We start from the raw sequence: 16,796 nt of genomic DNA, 5'->3' as shown, positions 1-16,796 counted from the left end.
TTATTGAAATTGGTCCAGGGGCAGCTGAGTTATTAACGTTCAAAATCTTTCATAATTTTGTTACACGTTCCCTTTTTGGTTTTCACAAAGAGTACCCCCATATAGAAATCACAGACGTATTCGTTCGTCAAAAATCATGAAATGCTGAGACCCTCCAGCCCAAACCTGTCCAAAAATTAAAAAAAAAATACAATATCTTAACAGCAAGCATGCATAAGGGCGTATACCCGATGATCGATTCTCTTCATCGATTTCCTCTTTGCATTGCTACAGCTAAGCGATATAATTTTCTAGAAATTTGTTCAATGCAGAGTTGTAACAGGTTGTATTGGCTATCAAAATCAACAGCAAACGCACCGAGAATTGTTAATTCTAGCGACGAAGAGAAGCGATCATCGCATTTACGTCCTTATTCATGTTCACTGTCGATCTTTCTTCAGTAATATGGGTGGATATCGAGTTTGTGGAGTTCCTCAAAATGGGTTGCAATGAACAAAAGTTTCGCAGTATTGTGGTTTTCAGCACATTTCGTTCCCCTAAATTGATTCGTCTAGTCTTCCCTCGCCAAGTATTCCATTTAATTGTTATTCAATCTATGACGCTTGCCCAAAACATTCACCGTTTCAGTTTGATACACAACCTACAACGCTTATGGGCTCCAAACAATATGAGTGCTTGCAAAATTCCCAACAACTGTTTCAAATCTAGATCAACAATCGACTGCCTGTTGAAACCGGTTTGGCGAAAAACCATTCAAAATATGATTCGATTCCAAAACAACTTCGGTATTTTCCATTCAATCAACTTCACAAATTCGAAGCTCCCCTTCTCACAGACACAAAGAAACATCTCATCCTTCAGCTTTATTCCCTCAAGTACCCGCTTGCCAGGCATTAGAAAGCTGATCATCTTTCCAATCAAATATGTATGAGGAAGCAATAATGCTTGCGAGGAAAGCATGGATCTGCGGATGGACGAAAAGGAATCATCACTGTCGGGTACGACTGCTGCAGTGCAAGCAGCAAATCCCCATTCCGGGACTCTGTGCATGCAATTTTGATTGCACCGTAGCTGGCTGTTACATCGCCGCGCACTGAATGAACTGACTGAGGAGGAAGTCGGGAGCTGAAGGCAAGTTTGTTTCCTTCCACGTCTTCTTTTAGCAACTCACTCTCAAAAAAAAAGCTTTCAAATAGTTTCCATTTCCAACATGAAACTGCATGAATGATTCCCTTAGAGGCGCTTTCCCATCGCCATTGTGCGAGGGAAAGTGTAGAAAATGTGTGTGTGTGTGTACAAGTGTGCTTGCTATGGAGCTTCAATCTTGAGGAAAAAAAAGCAAATCCTTTTGCTCCATTTCCACTTCCATTTAGATGATGACAGGGTGGTACCCGATAGATGCAGACCAACGCCCAGCACCGGTGCAATGAGGGAGAAAATGTTTGTTTTAATTTGCAAAGTGCTCAAAATGGTCCTCGGCACCCCTGGCATAACTAACTGCTGACTTAAAACTAATATTTTCCTAAAAACCTGCAAATGCAGAAAACGATAAACCCAGCACCGACCGACCGGTTTCTCTAATACGTACAAACAGTCAATGGAAATGCACAACCAAGTATCCTCAGAAGCACTTTTCGGTTGAATCACCAGAGCCAAGGTGGACATTTTTGCTGATGCTAGGAAAATTTCAAGACGACGCAGAATTGCTTACCTGTCTATTGATATTGCCACTAGATTAAATATAGACGACGTTGAGCATATCACATCCATTGCTATGTAGAAATCACAAACGAAATTTGGCAACGTCCATGCGCCGTTCACCTGAAAGAAAGAGAGAGAACGAGGAGGAAAATTAAATACGATTAGAAATAAGTGGTGGTGATTTTTTAATAAATCAAGGGTGTCCCACATCAAATTGAATCACGGAAAAAACGCTATAGAAAATTACCTACTATCTAGATAGAGCTAGAATTAGGGCGTAACAGCTTTTGTAAACAATGACTTCTATTGATGATTTCTAGGAATTAAAGGCACGTCTACGCAGACCAGCCTAATCATCGGATAGGGGAAGCCTTTCCCTACCCGATGAGGATGTTGGTTTGCTTGGGCGAGCATTGAATTTCTAGAATTCATCAAGAGAAGTCATTGTTTACAAAATCTGTTACGCCCTAATTCCAGCTCTATCTAGAGTTGACCGATCCTTTTCAAACTTTCAGACAATAACCCATTTATTTCATTCAACTTCAATACCATATACGCTTAACTCCACTCATTAGGTTCTGTGCAACATCTGGATGCAGCTTCTTCTGTACGGAAACCCACTTTTTCTTCATGTCTTCCTCAGATTTGACCTCTTTGGGATGCTTCCATAGTGCCTGCTTCATAATAGCCCAGTATTGTTCGATGGGCCTTAGTTCCGGTGCGATGGGGAGGTTCCTGTCCTTGGGTGCGAAACAAGATTCAAGATTTGAATAGTTCCACGAGGCTAGATCCAGCCAGAAGATCGATTCAAACCGTAAAGGCTGTCGAAAATCCGACCTTTCCAGAATCTTCCGCTTGTTCTTTGTCCCGCGTGCGCTTTCCTGACGTACAGTTTCCCGTGTTCTGGAAATGTTCTGAGGCTTAACATCTCTGATCACGTCTTCCTTCGGGAGGGAAGTAAAGCCGTTGGTCCCCGGTTCATGAGTTGATGGGTCGATAGGTAGGGTCCAGGTGTGGGAGCTGACTCCTTGGCGTCTGTAGCATTGGTTCCCAGCACGAAAAACAAGATCAACGAAAAAAAAAAATCGAGGAAAAAAAAGTTGGATTCTTGATGACTGGCTCAATTTTCACGACCTCTTCGTTTCGCTCGAGTTGTCCAACATTCAGGTCTTTGGCTGGCGACGCTCTAAAACTGGTACAAACCATTCCGATTAGCGCTAATAATTATAACGTCGCTTGGAATTTGCTGGTGGACCACTTCCAGAATGCTGCTTGCTTAAAGCTGTCCCACCTCGAAACCCTTTTCGAGTTCCCTTCACTCAAACGTGAGTCTGCAGCTGACCCGCTGGAGTTTGAAGCCAACGTCAAGGTCCTAAAGCAGCTTAGAGAGAAGACCGAGTACTGGGACATCGTCCTCATCCGAATGCCGAGTATCCGTTTAGATCCTACCACTCGACGAGACTGGGATTCCGTTGCCTTCAAAGACCTGTACGTCGTTTCTTCATCGGAGGGTAACTATTCTCCAAACTATCCAAGGGAAACCCGTAGAAGCTCCAGCGTCCACTCAGCCGTTCAAGAAGCCCATTCAACGTTAGATTACCAGTAATAGGGCTAGCCGAATCAACTCCACTGGGAATTACCTCATCTATTTCGATCATCCTCTGCTGTTTTTGTGTCCGTCGTTCACCAAACTCGAGTTCGAGGAGAAAGAGAGGGAAGTTCGCCGACATCAGCTCTGCCATAACTGCCTTGTAACCAGTGGTGTGTCTGTCTGTCTGAGATTAGTGAGATAGTCGCGATTAGTGTTTCGTATTTTATGTATAACAATATGCCAAGGAAAGATTTGAATACAAGCCACCAACACCACCCATCGCCCACAAAATCATCCACTGGACAGTACGTAGCCTCACCACTAAACCACATTAAGTTCCTCCATCTACCACCAGATGGAACTGGTAACTAGATTTGGAAGCCATAATGGGGGCCATGATGAGGCAAAATAAAGCGGAAGGACGGTGGCTCGTCGAGGAGGAGGGAGAATAGGTTAGCCGCCATCGTTGAAAATCATTTGCTTGGCGATACTTCGTAAATTATAAGTTAGCAATTTTGAAATTCAATAAGAACCGTGAGGACGGAAAAGAAGTGAAGAAGGATAGTGAGGTGCAGAACCATGCAGGTAAAATTCTCTCCTAGAGGAACACCTTCTCGATCGTCAATAACCGCCATCGTGGATACCCCATTGTGTCCACAGGACCCCGTAGTTTACCGCTGGAAATTCATCCACGGCGTGGTCAGACCCCGTAGTGTTCGTCATTAGGCATACGGCGTGGTTAGACTCCGATCATCTTGCGATACTAAGGTATCCGGAATACTCACAAAACGGCCCATCGAGAGAGAGAGATGCTCTTCGTGGAAAGTCCCAAAGTACGTGACCGGCTTGAGAACCAAGTCGAGGGTTCAAAAAACGGAGTGTGAATAGTGAAGAAAAGTAACCAGAAGGAAGCTGAGAAAGGTGAAGCAGTGGCTGCGGAAGAACCGTTAGATGAAACCAGGTAAGAGATAGACAATAAGGAAGTGGGAAGAAAATAGGTACCTTTAGACAAACGAGAAATACAGTGGGAGTTTGTTGTGTGTGCCGTATATTTGAGTATTTCCTTGGCCGCGATATTTAAGCGCGCATGCCGACCCTGAGGCAGTGTAGAAAGGTGTCTCAGTAGTGCTGGGCAGGGAGTACCCCACCTGTTACAGCCTAGCTACGCTCGGGACTGTTCAGCGGCTAGCTCTTGCCGAAAATTCCGAGGCCGACGTCATACTCAGCTCTACTCCCGGGAAAATTCAGTTGTTGTATACTCTTGAACTACCGAATCTTCCCACTCTGAGGCTCCAAACGCTTCTACGTCTGGAGAACAACCTGTAACTGTATCAGCTGCCATTTGCGGACCAGCCAGCTACGTTAGCACCGGACAGGCTCAGAACAACGTACAGTCAAGATTCTTATTGCACGGTTAATAGAGACTGCATAATAGGAACCGGCATTAACAAATACAAGTAGCATATGGGATTAGAGCTAATTGGGGACAAACACTTAACTAATGAAGAGTAATTTGAAGAGATAACTTCCTGGTGTCTCCTGAAAAGTTACTAACAAAATCCTTTTGGGAAAATTTTGCATCCGGAAAGTCAGAGGTCTGGTCCTCCGGAAGACCCGGAGCTTCCATAAAAGTGGTAAATTCATGAAACTGATCCTAGAGTTCCCTGTGTTTTAGAAACCGCTCATAGACGTCTTATTCCAATTAATCCAGAGTTTTTTTTTTTGAAATTTGAATTTGGACTCTGGGGACTATAGAATGGTCCACCGGACGATCCGGAACATCCGTAAATGTGGTAAATTCATGAAACTGATCCTGTAGCTCCATAGTTTTTTTTTTTTCAAAATCACTCTTGGACGTCTTATCAGAATGAATTCGAAATTGTGACCGAAATATGAGTCCTGGAGACCACGGGATGGTTCACTGACAGATCCGGAACATCCGTAAAGGTGGTCAATTAAGCACACTGATCCTAGAGCTCCGTGGTTTTTTCGAAACCGCTCATAGAAGTTTTATCAGAATAAATTCGGAGTTATGACCGGAACTTGGATGCTGGGGACTCCGAGATGGTCTACCGGAAGATCCGGATCATCCGTAAAAGAGGTTAATTCAAGAAACTGAGCCTAGAGCTCCGTGTTATTTCAAAACCATTCATAGAAGTCTTATTACAATTAATTCGGAGCTATAACCGGAATTTGGACCCTGGACGGTTCACCGAAAGATCCGAAACATCCGTTTTCAAAACCACTCATAACCGTTGTATCAGTAAGAATTCGGAGTTGTGATCGGAATATGAACCCTGGGGGCCACTTACTATCAACCAATAGATCCAGAACATTCTTAAAAAGGGTCAATTCATGAAACTGATCCTATTGCTCCACGGATTTGTTGATTTGTCGAAACCACTCATAGACGTCTCATCAGAGTTAATTCTGAGTTGTGACCGGAACCACGGGATGGTCGACCGAAATATCCGGAACATCCGTAAAACTGGCAAATTAAAGAAACTGACCTTATCGTTTCGTGGTTTGTTCTAAACCACCCATAGACGTCTTATAAGAATTAATTCGGAATTGTGACTGGAATATGAATGCTGCGAACCACGGGATGGTTCATCTCTCGAACCGGAACATCAGTGAAAGTGATCAATTAATGAAACTGATCCTAGAACTCCATTTTTTTTTTTTCAAAACCATTCATTGACATCTTATCAATATGAATTCGGAGTTGTGATCGGAAATGACCCTTCAGAAGATCCAAATCAGCCCTACAAGAGGTAAATTCATGAAACTGATTTTAGAGCTCTTCTGATTTTTCGAAATCACTCATACTTGTCTCATCAGTATAAAATGGGAGTTGTGATTGGAGAGTTGACCATTTGAACCACGAAATGGTTCACCAGTAAGATTCGGAACATCCATAAATTGTTCAGTTCTTGAAACTGAGCTTAGAGGTCCGTTTTTTTTCAAATCCACTTATTGGGGTCATCTGCTTCATCAGCATGAATTTGTAGTTATGACCAGAAAATTGACCCTGAGGACCAGTGCACAATGATCCCAAAGCCGTATTTAGGAATACAAAAATATTCACGCGCAAACCATCACTTTTTCGGTCAATCTTTTTATGATAGTGAAATTAGGGTGGTGTTTAAAATTGGTAAATTGAAAATACAAACTTTTTTTTTCGATTATTTGAGATCGACCAATGCAGTGTTCAAAAAAGTTGTAGAACAATCAATTTTAAGCAATTGTGATGAAGACATTGAATTTCTATCTCTTATGGTTCATGAGGTATGATTATTTTAAACAAGGAGGTTAGGGTGGCCCCTAGAAAATCAGCTTTCTTTAAATATCTTTTAATTCGTTTATTTCTCGTAGAAAGTTTGTTAGAGCTTTTCCTTTTTTTATTTTTTTTTTTTACTTTTTAGACGTATATTTTTGCTCAAGCAACTAAGTTTAAATGGGGAAACGGCTCTAATTTTGGCCTATGGATCTAACATTGGGCTTATCGCTAAAAATCTGCTATTGATCAATTTTATCTAGATGAATGCGTCATTGGGACGGTACTAATGGATATTTTTGGTTGCTATTGAAAATTTAGTCAATTGCTGAATTTATGTATGGGCCCAAATTAGAGACAATTAGGCCGACATTACATAAATTTCCCTTATCTCCATTATTTGAAAAGTTATAGCTAGTTTTTGATAACAAATATGACTCTTTTTTTTAATTAAATTAAATTCTTTAAAAATAGCGGCACCGGTGGTGTAGTGGTAAACGTAATTACCTCTCACCAAAGCAGGCCTGGGTTCAATGCGCCAACTGAAATTTTCTGAGACATAACATCTCTAATCAAGCCTAGAATAGCTGAAGACATTATCTGGTAAATATCAAGAATCCCAGCAAAATTTGAGTAACAAGCAGCTGATGAAGAACGCTGAATTTGAAAGAAAATCTGTATAGTTTGAAGCTTCGAGAGAATCTTTTTTCAATTCAGAAAATGAAGAAAACATGTTGGATTATATTCTAATTTAGTAGCCGTGCTAAAAACATTCCGTTCGTCCATGAGTGAGAAATTGTTCATAATGTTCCATGTACTTACAATGATTAACATTAATCTAACGGGATTTGTCAAAGAAATGACTTTTTAGTTTCGTCGTAACCAATATGCTGCTATTACTTTAGTGTCTGGCGTTTCGGTACGTTTGAACTATCTCCAGGGACTCATAGGATATTCATAGGACCAACATTTTAAAATCCGAACTTTTTGGATTACGACATTCTAACCAATTTTCTCCCAAAGTTAACCTCCTACACTCCATCAACAACGAGTAAAAATTCTGCTTCAACAAGCGTGCTTTTCCATGTTCATTATGTTAACACAACTGTTTCAAATCTCCATCCGAACAAGCACTCGTTTCCGTTTAACATACGCTCGACCTGTCTAACCTTCCCTCCCATCTCGAGCGAAATGAACATGACGACTAACTAACGAAGAAATTCTTCCCAATCTGGCCCCCGCCACCACTCCACCTCACACTGACGATTGTTCAGCCATTTGTCGAGATTTTCACTTGTCAGCACATCCACCATGAAATGTTCATCGCTTCGTCTCACCGTACTCGCCGAACACGGGTGGACCCTTGGCTGCCGAGGATGTGGACCGGTAAAACTTTCGCTCGAATGAAAAATTCACATCCTCTTATTCGCAACACTACCCCATGGGGAGCCGACCGGGAGGGGTCGGTTCGTGTTTAACCTTTTGCGACCTCCTGCAACCCGCTGCTGCGATGAGTGAAACACGGGTGAAGAACTTTCCAATTCATTCTAATTCCACCTGTTCAAAAGTTGCCGGGACCTGTTGCCTCGGTTTTCGAATCGTAATTTTCCGCTGTTCTCAGGGGTGCACCGAATCGGCCATCGGAAACGTGTTAAATTAAATTGTTGAAAGTTTGCTATCGATTTTCCAAATCGATATTACATTCCATGTTTGCAGCAAATTTGGCTGTGTATTGAAATTTTTGAGGGGTTGCTTTTTCCTGCGAACGAACTTTCCATTCACCCAAGCAAATCTCGCGTACGTGCAAATTGTACCGGAATCAAGGAATCATGATCTACACCTTTCCACGCGCCGTCACCGGGACGTGCTCCGAGCTAGCCGGGGGATTATCCGGCATCGGGTGATAATTTAGCTCAATTTGGCCGATTTCTTTGAGCGGTGAGTGATCCCGGTAGCAATTTTACGACTATTTGAGCCCAACTTTAACGACAGTTTCGGGTTTTGTGGGCAGAATGCCAAATTTGAATCAATGGCTCCGGCCGGCCAATAGTGCCGCCGGTAGATAGCCATTAATTCCATTAACCACTTGCGAACGGCCCATCGTAGCTTCCGGAGATGGGAACTGCCGGCGAACGAAGTGTTTATTTGTTTGTTTTCAACATCAGAATCCAGTTCGGAAGTGTTGGCGCGCAAATGTTTCCCCGAAGGAGAAATGAAGAGCAATAATGTTTGTTTGGGAAGTTTAGTGTTTTTGTTCGGCGAGGTTGCTTCCGGACTTCCGGATGGCTGCGGGATGTTGTTCGTGTCCATGCTGTCGTCGAATTTTGATTAACAGTTTCCTGTATCCGTGCTTCCGTTTAAAGTTAGATATGGATATGGGTGACAGTGGCTATGTTCTGGCTACCTTTTTTAGCAAACCCGTTTTTTTTTAAATTAATATGAATTTCTATCGAGCAGGATTGCAATAGGATATGATCCAAAGCGTTATTTATCCATAGCTTTATCTTCATCTTTATACGGAGCAGGGAAAGCCCATTTGATTAGAGCTTACTTTAAGAATTTTGTCTCAAATGAGTATAAACCCTCCTCATCTTTTAGCATCAACAGATTACAATCCAAGTGATATAGTTTTTCTTAAAACTTGACAAATATTCTTATTATTATAACCAATTCATGGAACTTACTTTTATTAACAGAACGGGTTAAGTGAACGTCCAAGACATGATAACAAGCATGAGCATGATTGACCGCCCACGGTTGCTACTCTGTTATTGCCAGATCAGCTGTAATTACACAGAGAACAAATACACAGAGAACAAATAGACGATTGGGGCTTGGGGCTGGGACTAGCAATCATTCCAATAAGTCACTCTGCCACCTTGTGTTAAACACATTAAAAACACTATTCGATACACTCAAACACCCTTCAACGATCATGAGAACATTTTGACGACTACGTCTTTGTCGACTATACTGGGGTGCAAATCAAAAAATATGTGTGGTGAAGGAGTGTTAGGTTTTGAATGCTTGTAACTTTGTCATTTATAGATGAAATTTAAATCCAAATACATCAATCGATAGGATATTACATTACGAACCTGCTTAAATATAGATTTTACCATTTTTTTTTTCTGTAATTAAACTTTTGAAAATGTACAGATGATAATTTTATCACTGTTTTCATCAAATAAGCCTTTTTCCCAAACCCAGTCATCATAAACGAATACCACTTGGTTGCACATCATTCTGCTTGAACCTGAAAAGATATAAATCAGCGCTGCTCTCCTACCTCTGCTCATACAAAACAAACCAATCCCACCAAGGTGGTCGACCGTGTACTAAGTCTAGGACTAATTCTATAAAACAAATTTTGAATTTTGCCCATACCTAAAGATGAAGAAAGCAATTAAATCACTTAGTAAAAATTTATATGGTAATCGTCCAAGTTAAACTAAAATAAAGATCATTTAAACTTAAACTACCTCTGCTCATCACTCTCTGCTTGATCGTCAAGCAGTTCAGTTCGGTGTTAGCTCGCTCTCTCGAGTTGTTTGAAAAGTTCGTGGCGATATTGTTCGCGCTCTCTCTTTCGCGGTTTGTCGTGCGTGTGTGTGTGCCCCGTAATGGGGAAGCATCGGTCGCGAAGCCCGGCGAAGGTCCATAACTCCGGTGAAGGAAGCTCCGGTGTGCCTACCTTGAACAGATTTGCTGTTCTCCCCATGGATGGGAATATCCAGCCGGCTGTGTTGAAAAAACGCAGCAAGAAAAGGAAGAAGAACCGAGGCCAGTCTGATGGCACGATTGGTCGAGACGATGCCTCTGCGACGAACGGAGATTTCGGTGACGCTGCCGATAAAGAAAATGCTGCTGACATGAGCGCGGCAAGAGTGAAGCTACCTCCGCTGGTGGTGAAAAATGCCCATCTCAACGAGCTCATCGCGGATCTGGCGTCGCTGGGCGTCAAAGTCGAATTCAAATTGGGCAGAGTCGGCACCAAGGTGGTGCTCCGTACCAAAGCGGAGTATGACTTGGTCATCGCCCACCTGAGGACTTCCAAGGTCACCCACGACATCCCCGGTGAAAAACCGTTCAAGGTCGTCATCGGGGGCCTACCACATTTCGACCCGAAGTTTATCGAACATGAAATCAGGGACAGGTACAAGCTGGCCCCAAGTGCCGTGTACCGAATGACAAGAAGAGACGAGAATGTGAAGGCGTACCCGGATAGCCTTTTTCTGGTACACTTCCAGAAGGGAACGGTGACGCTCAATGCACTGAAAGCCATCCGGTCCATCAATTCCATCATCGTTCGCTGGGAGCCATACCGTGGCGGCCATCGCGATGTGACTCAGTGCCAGTGGTGTCTGAACTTCGGACACGGTACCCGCAACTGCAACATTAAGCCACGCTGCGGAAATTGCGCTCAAGACCATGCCACCTCCGAATGTGCTGCGGATGAAGCTGTGGCGTCCAAATGCGCCAACTGTGGTGGTGCTCACCAAGGATCCAACAAGCAGTGTCCTAAACGCGAGGATTTCAAGCGCATCCGAAATCAAGCGTCCACCAACAATCAACCAGCACGAAGGAAGGATAAGGCCCCGGCTTTCAGGACGGAGGACTTTCCGCCTCTTCATGGACAAGCGAATCCCAGGGTGTGATCCACGCCCCTTCAAGAAACGTCTGGATCTTATGCTGGACAAAGCTCTCCATCCCCCCTGGATTCTGGAGGCAACCAACAGCTCAAACAAATAATCCCGATCTGTTCTCAGCAGATGAACTTATGGAGATTTTTATCAACATTACCGGTGCTCTACGTAGGTGCCGCAATAAGCCCGAACAGATCCAAGTGCTCGGTAAGTTCATCATCCAATATGGTGTCTAAACCGCTAACCATCGCTACCTGGAACGCTTGCTCTGTAAGAGCTAAGCAGATTGAGCTTGCCGACTTCCTCCGCAAGCATAGCATCGACGTGGGTCTTCTAACCGAAACCCATCTAAAGTCCGGCGACAGCTTCTGGTTGCCTGACCACAACATTATCCGGCTTGATCGCACCAGCTCCAGGGGGGTGGTGTAGCGGTCATCGTCAGAAAGGGAATCAAGTTTTGCACTCTGCCCCACATCCGCACTTCTATCATCGAGGCCATTAGTGTGGAGGTGGAATCACCAACTGGAAACGTCCGGTTCATCGCTGTTTAGAGAGCATCCATAAATGACGTAGCATATTTTTGATCAATTTTAGACCCCTCCTCCCCCCCTCGTAGCGTATTTGGCTATATCCAATACATGGCCGGTCACAAATTCTGAAACCCCCACCTCCCCCCTCAAATGCTACGTCATTTATGCATGTTCCCTTACTGCCCACGCCAGTGTACCGCAAGCAACGGATTAGGAATCCAATTCAAGAAGGACCTGACCGCCATCACCCTTACTAGCTCCCGATTCATCGTTGGGGGCGACCTGAACGCCCGCCATGAAGCTTGGCGGAACTACCAGCGGAACCAGAACGGATGTCTATTGTTCGACCACGCAAAACATGGACTGTACACTGTGCAATTTCCGGACGAACCAACTTTCATCTCTCCGGCGGGAAATCCCTCCACGCTGGACTTCTTCCTGTCAAACATCGGACTATCCAAGCCGGAGGCGCACAACGATCTCAGCTCCGACCACCAACCGGTGGTGACTGAAGTCGGTGTCAACGTGGTTTCTGCTAGAAGCTGCCTGCGTAAAGATTACCACCATGTCAACTGGGTGCAGTACGGTCGAATGGTGGACAGCAACATCGATGAAAATCCACTGCTCGACACCGTAGATGACATCGACCGGGCGTTGGAAGGACTCCAACAGGCCATATCCGAGGCTGACGAGACATGCGTTCGACGAGTTCCTGTGAGGGGTAAGTTTGTTGCTATTGATTCCCACACCCAATTATTGATTCGATTGAGAAATGTGCGTAGACGCCAGTTTCAGAGGACTGGAGACCTGGGCAAAAAACGCGAAATGGCCGATCTGAACAGGCAGATTGCTTCCAGAATGGACTCACTCCGAAATGAAAGTTTCGGGCGTGTTGTCCAGAATCTGGATGACCGCTCCAGACCATTCTGGAAGGTAGCCAAGGTCCTGAAAACTCATCCCAAACCCGTTCCACCTCTCAGAGTCGAAAATGATGACGATCGGCTTTTAATCACCCCACAGGAGAAAGCAAATGCGATCGGCAAGCATGTCGCTTCATCGCATTTGCTTGGCTCGACTATCCAAAGTCCGCTCGATGATCAGGTTGCGCAATGCGTTCAAAACCTAGATACCTCCCCTTGTGTCGTGCCTCCGGCGGATACGATTACAGTACAACAGATTTGCTCAGCGCTGAAATGCACCAAGAACATGAAGGCTCCCGGGTTTGACGGTATATTCAATTTGATCTTGAAGAGACTGCATGAAAGTGCAGTCTCTTCTAACCGCTATCTTCAACAGATGTTTGGAACTGCACTACTTTCCAAGCATCTGGAAAGTAGCAAAAATCATACCAATCCGCAAACCCGGTAAGGATCCAACATTGTCTTCAAGCTACAGACCAATCAGCCTCCTTTCAGCGCTGAGCAAATTGTTCGAGAAACTCATTCTCAATCGTATGCTCAAGTTTGTCGAGGAAAATAACATTCTCCTTCCGGAACAGTTTGGGTTCAGAAAGGGGCACTCCACCAATCACCAGCTAGTACGGGTAATAAATAACATCCGAAGTAACAAAGCTGTATCCAAGTCCACAGCCATGGCCTTGTTAGACGTTGAAAAGGCGTTTGACAATGTTTGGCATGACGGATCTGTGTACAAGCTTTGTAACTTCAACTTCCCATTACATCTGGTTAAAATCACCCGTAACTACCTTCAGCAAAGGTCGTTTAAGGTATCGTTGAATGGTTGTCTTTCAGACACGTTTTCCATCCCAGCAGGAGTCCCGCAAGGCAGTCTGCTGGGCCCCTTGCTTTACAGCATTTATACTTCCGACATTCCTCCCCTCGGTGACGGTTGCGTGTTCTTCCTGTTCGCAGATGATACCGCAATAGCCGTCAAAGGAAGGATGCCTCGCGAAATAACGAACAAACTTCAACGATGCCTTAACGCCTTTGCTGATTATGCCACCACGTGGAAAATCAAAATCAATGCCACCAAAACACAAGCGATCATGTTCCTCCATCGGCAATCGCCCAAACTGAAACCGGCTCCATCTTGTACTGTAATCATGGATGGCACAAGGGTTGAGTGGTCCGCCGAAGTAACCTATCTCGGGATGTTGTTCGATGAAAAGCTCCTCTTCCGTTCGCATATAGAGAAAACAGTAGTCAAGTGTTCTGCCTTGGTTAGGTGTCTGTTTCCGCTGATTTGCCGCAGATCCCGCCTCTCAAGGGTGAACAAACTGGCCGTCTACAAACAAATCATAGCACCTGCGATCCTCTACGCAGTTCCGGTGTGGGAATCATGTGCTCAGACTCACAGGAACAAAATTCAGGTCGCTCAGAATAGAGTGCTGAGGATGGTTCTTGATCGTCCTTTCGACACTAGAATAACAAATTTACACGAAGAGACAGGCATTGCCAAAATAGAATTAACGAAATTAAGACTAAATTTGCACAAAAATGTAATTTATCAAAACATGCTTTGATAAGCAATTTGTATATAGTAGATTAGGTGTATATAGTAGTTGTAGGTTAGTTATAGTTGTAAATAGCAGTTATAAGTAGTCTCCTTTTTCCAATTCAAATCAAACCAATCCCACCAAGGTGGTCATACTTTAAAATAGGCCTGATAGGACTAGAAACTGTAAATAATAATTAAAATCTCACTGTTCTAAAGTTGAAAAGACGCATCTGTGTCACTTGAAAAATTCATACATGTAAACCCCACAAACACAAGAAATAAAGATCATTTAAAGTTAAAAAAAAAATAGATATATAGGTTCTACGCCATACTGCGGTCGTGTCTAGGACACAACCCGTTATTTTGTTTTTTCAATCTTTTCTGGCAGCACTGCCTAGAGCCAAGATTGTTTACATTGGTTTGATGTCCTTTTTGTTTATGTTGCTTTTTCTGAAAGAGAGATCAGTGATCACCCTCCAGCAATCTGTAGGATTCCACAGAAATCTGATCGGGAAACGGACTCGGGACTCCCGCAATTGGGAACAATGATTCAACATCAAGCTTAACATTACAAAAAAGGCAATTTCAGCCTCTATTAAGCTAGATTATTCGTAACTATTTGAAGAAAGGAGCCGATAATAATCATCAAGTAGATAATTGATCGATGACTGACGATCTTTCTAATTTGTTAGTCATTCCATATACGCACTACCAAATCAGAGAGATCCGGTCATACTCGCAGTGATCCTTGCTTCAAGAACCACAGATCAAATCGACAGTGAGCATGCATAAGGGCCTATACGCGATGATCGATTCTCTTCATCGATTTTCTCTTTGCATTGCTACAGCTAAGCGAAACAATTTTCTAGAATTTGTTCAATGCAGAATAGTAAAAGGTTGTATTGGCTATCAAAGGCAACAGCAAACGCACCGAGAAACGTTAAATCTAGCGAGTTATTAACAAAAGAGAAAATCGACGAAGAGAATCGATCATCGCGTATAGGCCCTTATGCATGCTCACTGTCGAAATATCATGTATTCTCACGAGGAGGTCACCAGGTCACCACTCGCTCCGACTCAGTCCGCTGGTAATTTGTTGTCGACTGCAATATCGGTCATATCGAAGCAGGATCTAACGTCTCCAGGTAGTTGGTCGTCATGAAGACGATTCCTGCCTCCGTCGATGCCACTCCGTTCATTTAACAAAATTCACTACCATCCTCGAGACGCTTCTTCCAATATTTTGAAGTATAAGTTTTTGTCCCGTCCAAACACAGTCAGCTGTACAGTTTACCACAGTATTCCCGCGTTCAAATACAGTCAGTGTTGTTATCTGGCTTGGTCTACCATGATCCACGTTCATCCGTATCGCATAATCTGTGTACCAGAGAAAGTAATGAAATCGTATATGGTATTGATTTCCACACTCAAATTACCACTCGTTCCAACCAACCCACTGCAATGCGATCCAGTTCTTGAAACTGCCGAAAACATCAGCAGCGCTGGTGATCCATATCTTATTTAAGCTCCAACCATGTAACATTAAATGCGGTAAGGTGGCAGCAAATGTAATGCCTTCAAAACCATTATCACTTTCCCGTACTGGACAATTAAAAAATGATTTAGTTGTTTTCGAGTTGACGAGCACAATTGTCGTGAGTCATGCTTTCCTATAACGTTATCTAGAAAACTCTATCTATTTTCCGCAACGCAGTGCGACGTGTACCAAGCTTAATCATAGAGGAAAAGGAGGAGCTATTAAATTAGCACCAGAGCACCAGAGATATTTTACTTCACTCGAGTTGCTTGCAGATGACAGCCGTTGCAGTCCTGTGGTTCCGACTCTTTCCGTATCAGGTTAGAAGCTCAGCACGTTCAGCAAGAGTTGTCTGACAATTTATTGTTTATTGTTTATTGTCTTCAATCAACAGCGCACGCATCGCATTGGAATCAGCTGTTTTAGATCTAGTGGTTACCAGAAAACTTGATTTTCCACTCAACGTTTTGACAACTACGTCGACTCGCTGAAACACCTTCAGACACCCAAAACACCAAAGAAACACAATCAGCACATACACAAGGTGGCAGAGTGACTTACCCCCTGCCTTAATGTGTAAACATTGGTGATCTAAAACTAGGCAATACCAGCGCCGGCCGCGCCCGGACACAGGTCAAGAAAGGAATGTGTTGACGTGACACTCGCTTTGATGGAAGCCAAGAACACCTCTGCACTTCCACGAGGAATCACTGGGATATTGAGTAAAAGGGTCGGGATTGCAGCAGGTTTCGTTTTGGTAAACGATAAGCTGAATTGATAACGCGAAGGAGTTTGGGATTGAACTCATGGTATTCTGCTCAGTAGGCAAAAACTTTTGCCACCAATGATCGATTTGTTGTTATTCCAATGTATTTTCATTAACAAATAAAGCGATTAACGAATCTCGAATGTTGAGGGGCTTGAGATTTAACTCATGAAGTTCTACTCAGTAAGCCAAAATGGTCGCTCTAACGCCATCAAGCCCCTCATATTACATCATACAGCTACGATCGCGTTGTTATTGAAACCATTCCAAACCGGCCCCGACGGTGACGTT

The 16,796-nt window shown here is 43.6% G+C and overlaps 1 protein-coding gene across 1 annotated transcript in view; it reads right to left on the bottom strand.

Annotated features, from left to right (window-relative positions):
• LOC135705016 (dopamine D2-like receptor) overlaps positions 1-16,796 on the bottom strand; it is a 191,067-nt gene that overhangs the window by 113,287 nt on the left and 60,984 nt on the right. Inside the window, exon 2 of the mRNA XM_065226566.1 lies at positions 1,712-1,821. Coding sequence (XP_065082638.1) covers positions 1,712-1,821 — 110 coding nt within the window. The remainder of the gene's footprint in view (positions 1-1,711; positions 1,822-16,796) is intronic.

Source organism: Ochlerotatus camptorhynchus, unplaced genomic scaffold, assembly GCF_037179485.1.
Source record: "Ochlerotatus camptorhynchus isolate MF236.1 unplaced genomic scaffold, CSIRO-AGI_Acam_v1.1 ptg000256l, whole genome shotgun sequence".
In the NCBI taxonomy this organism is placed as follows: Eukaryota; Metazoa; Arthropoda; class Insecta; order Diptera; family Culicidae; genus Ochlerotatus; species Ochlerotatus camptorhynchus.
Note: the sequence above shows the minus strand (reverse complement) of the source record. Positions and strands in the feature narration are given on the sequence as shown.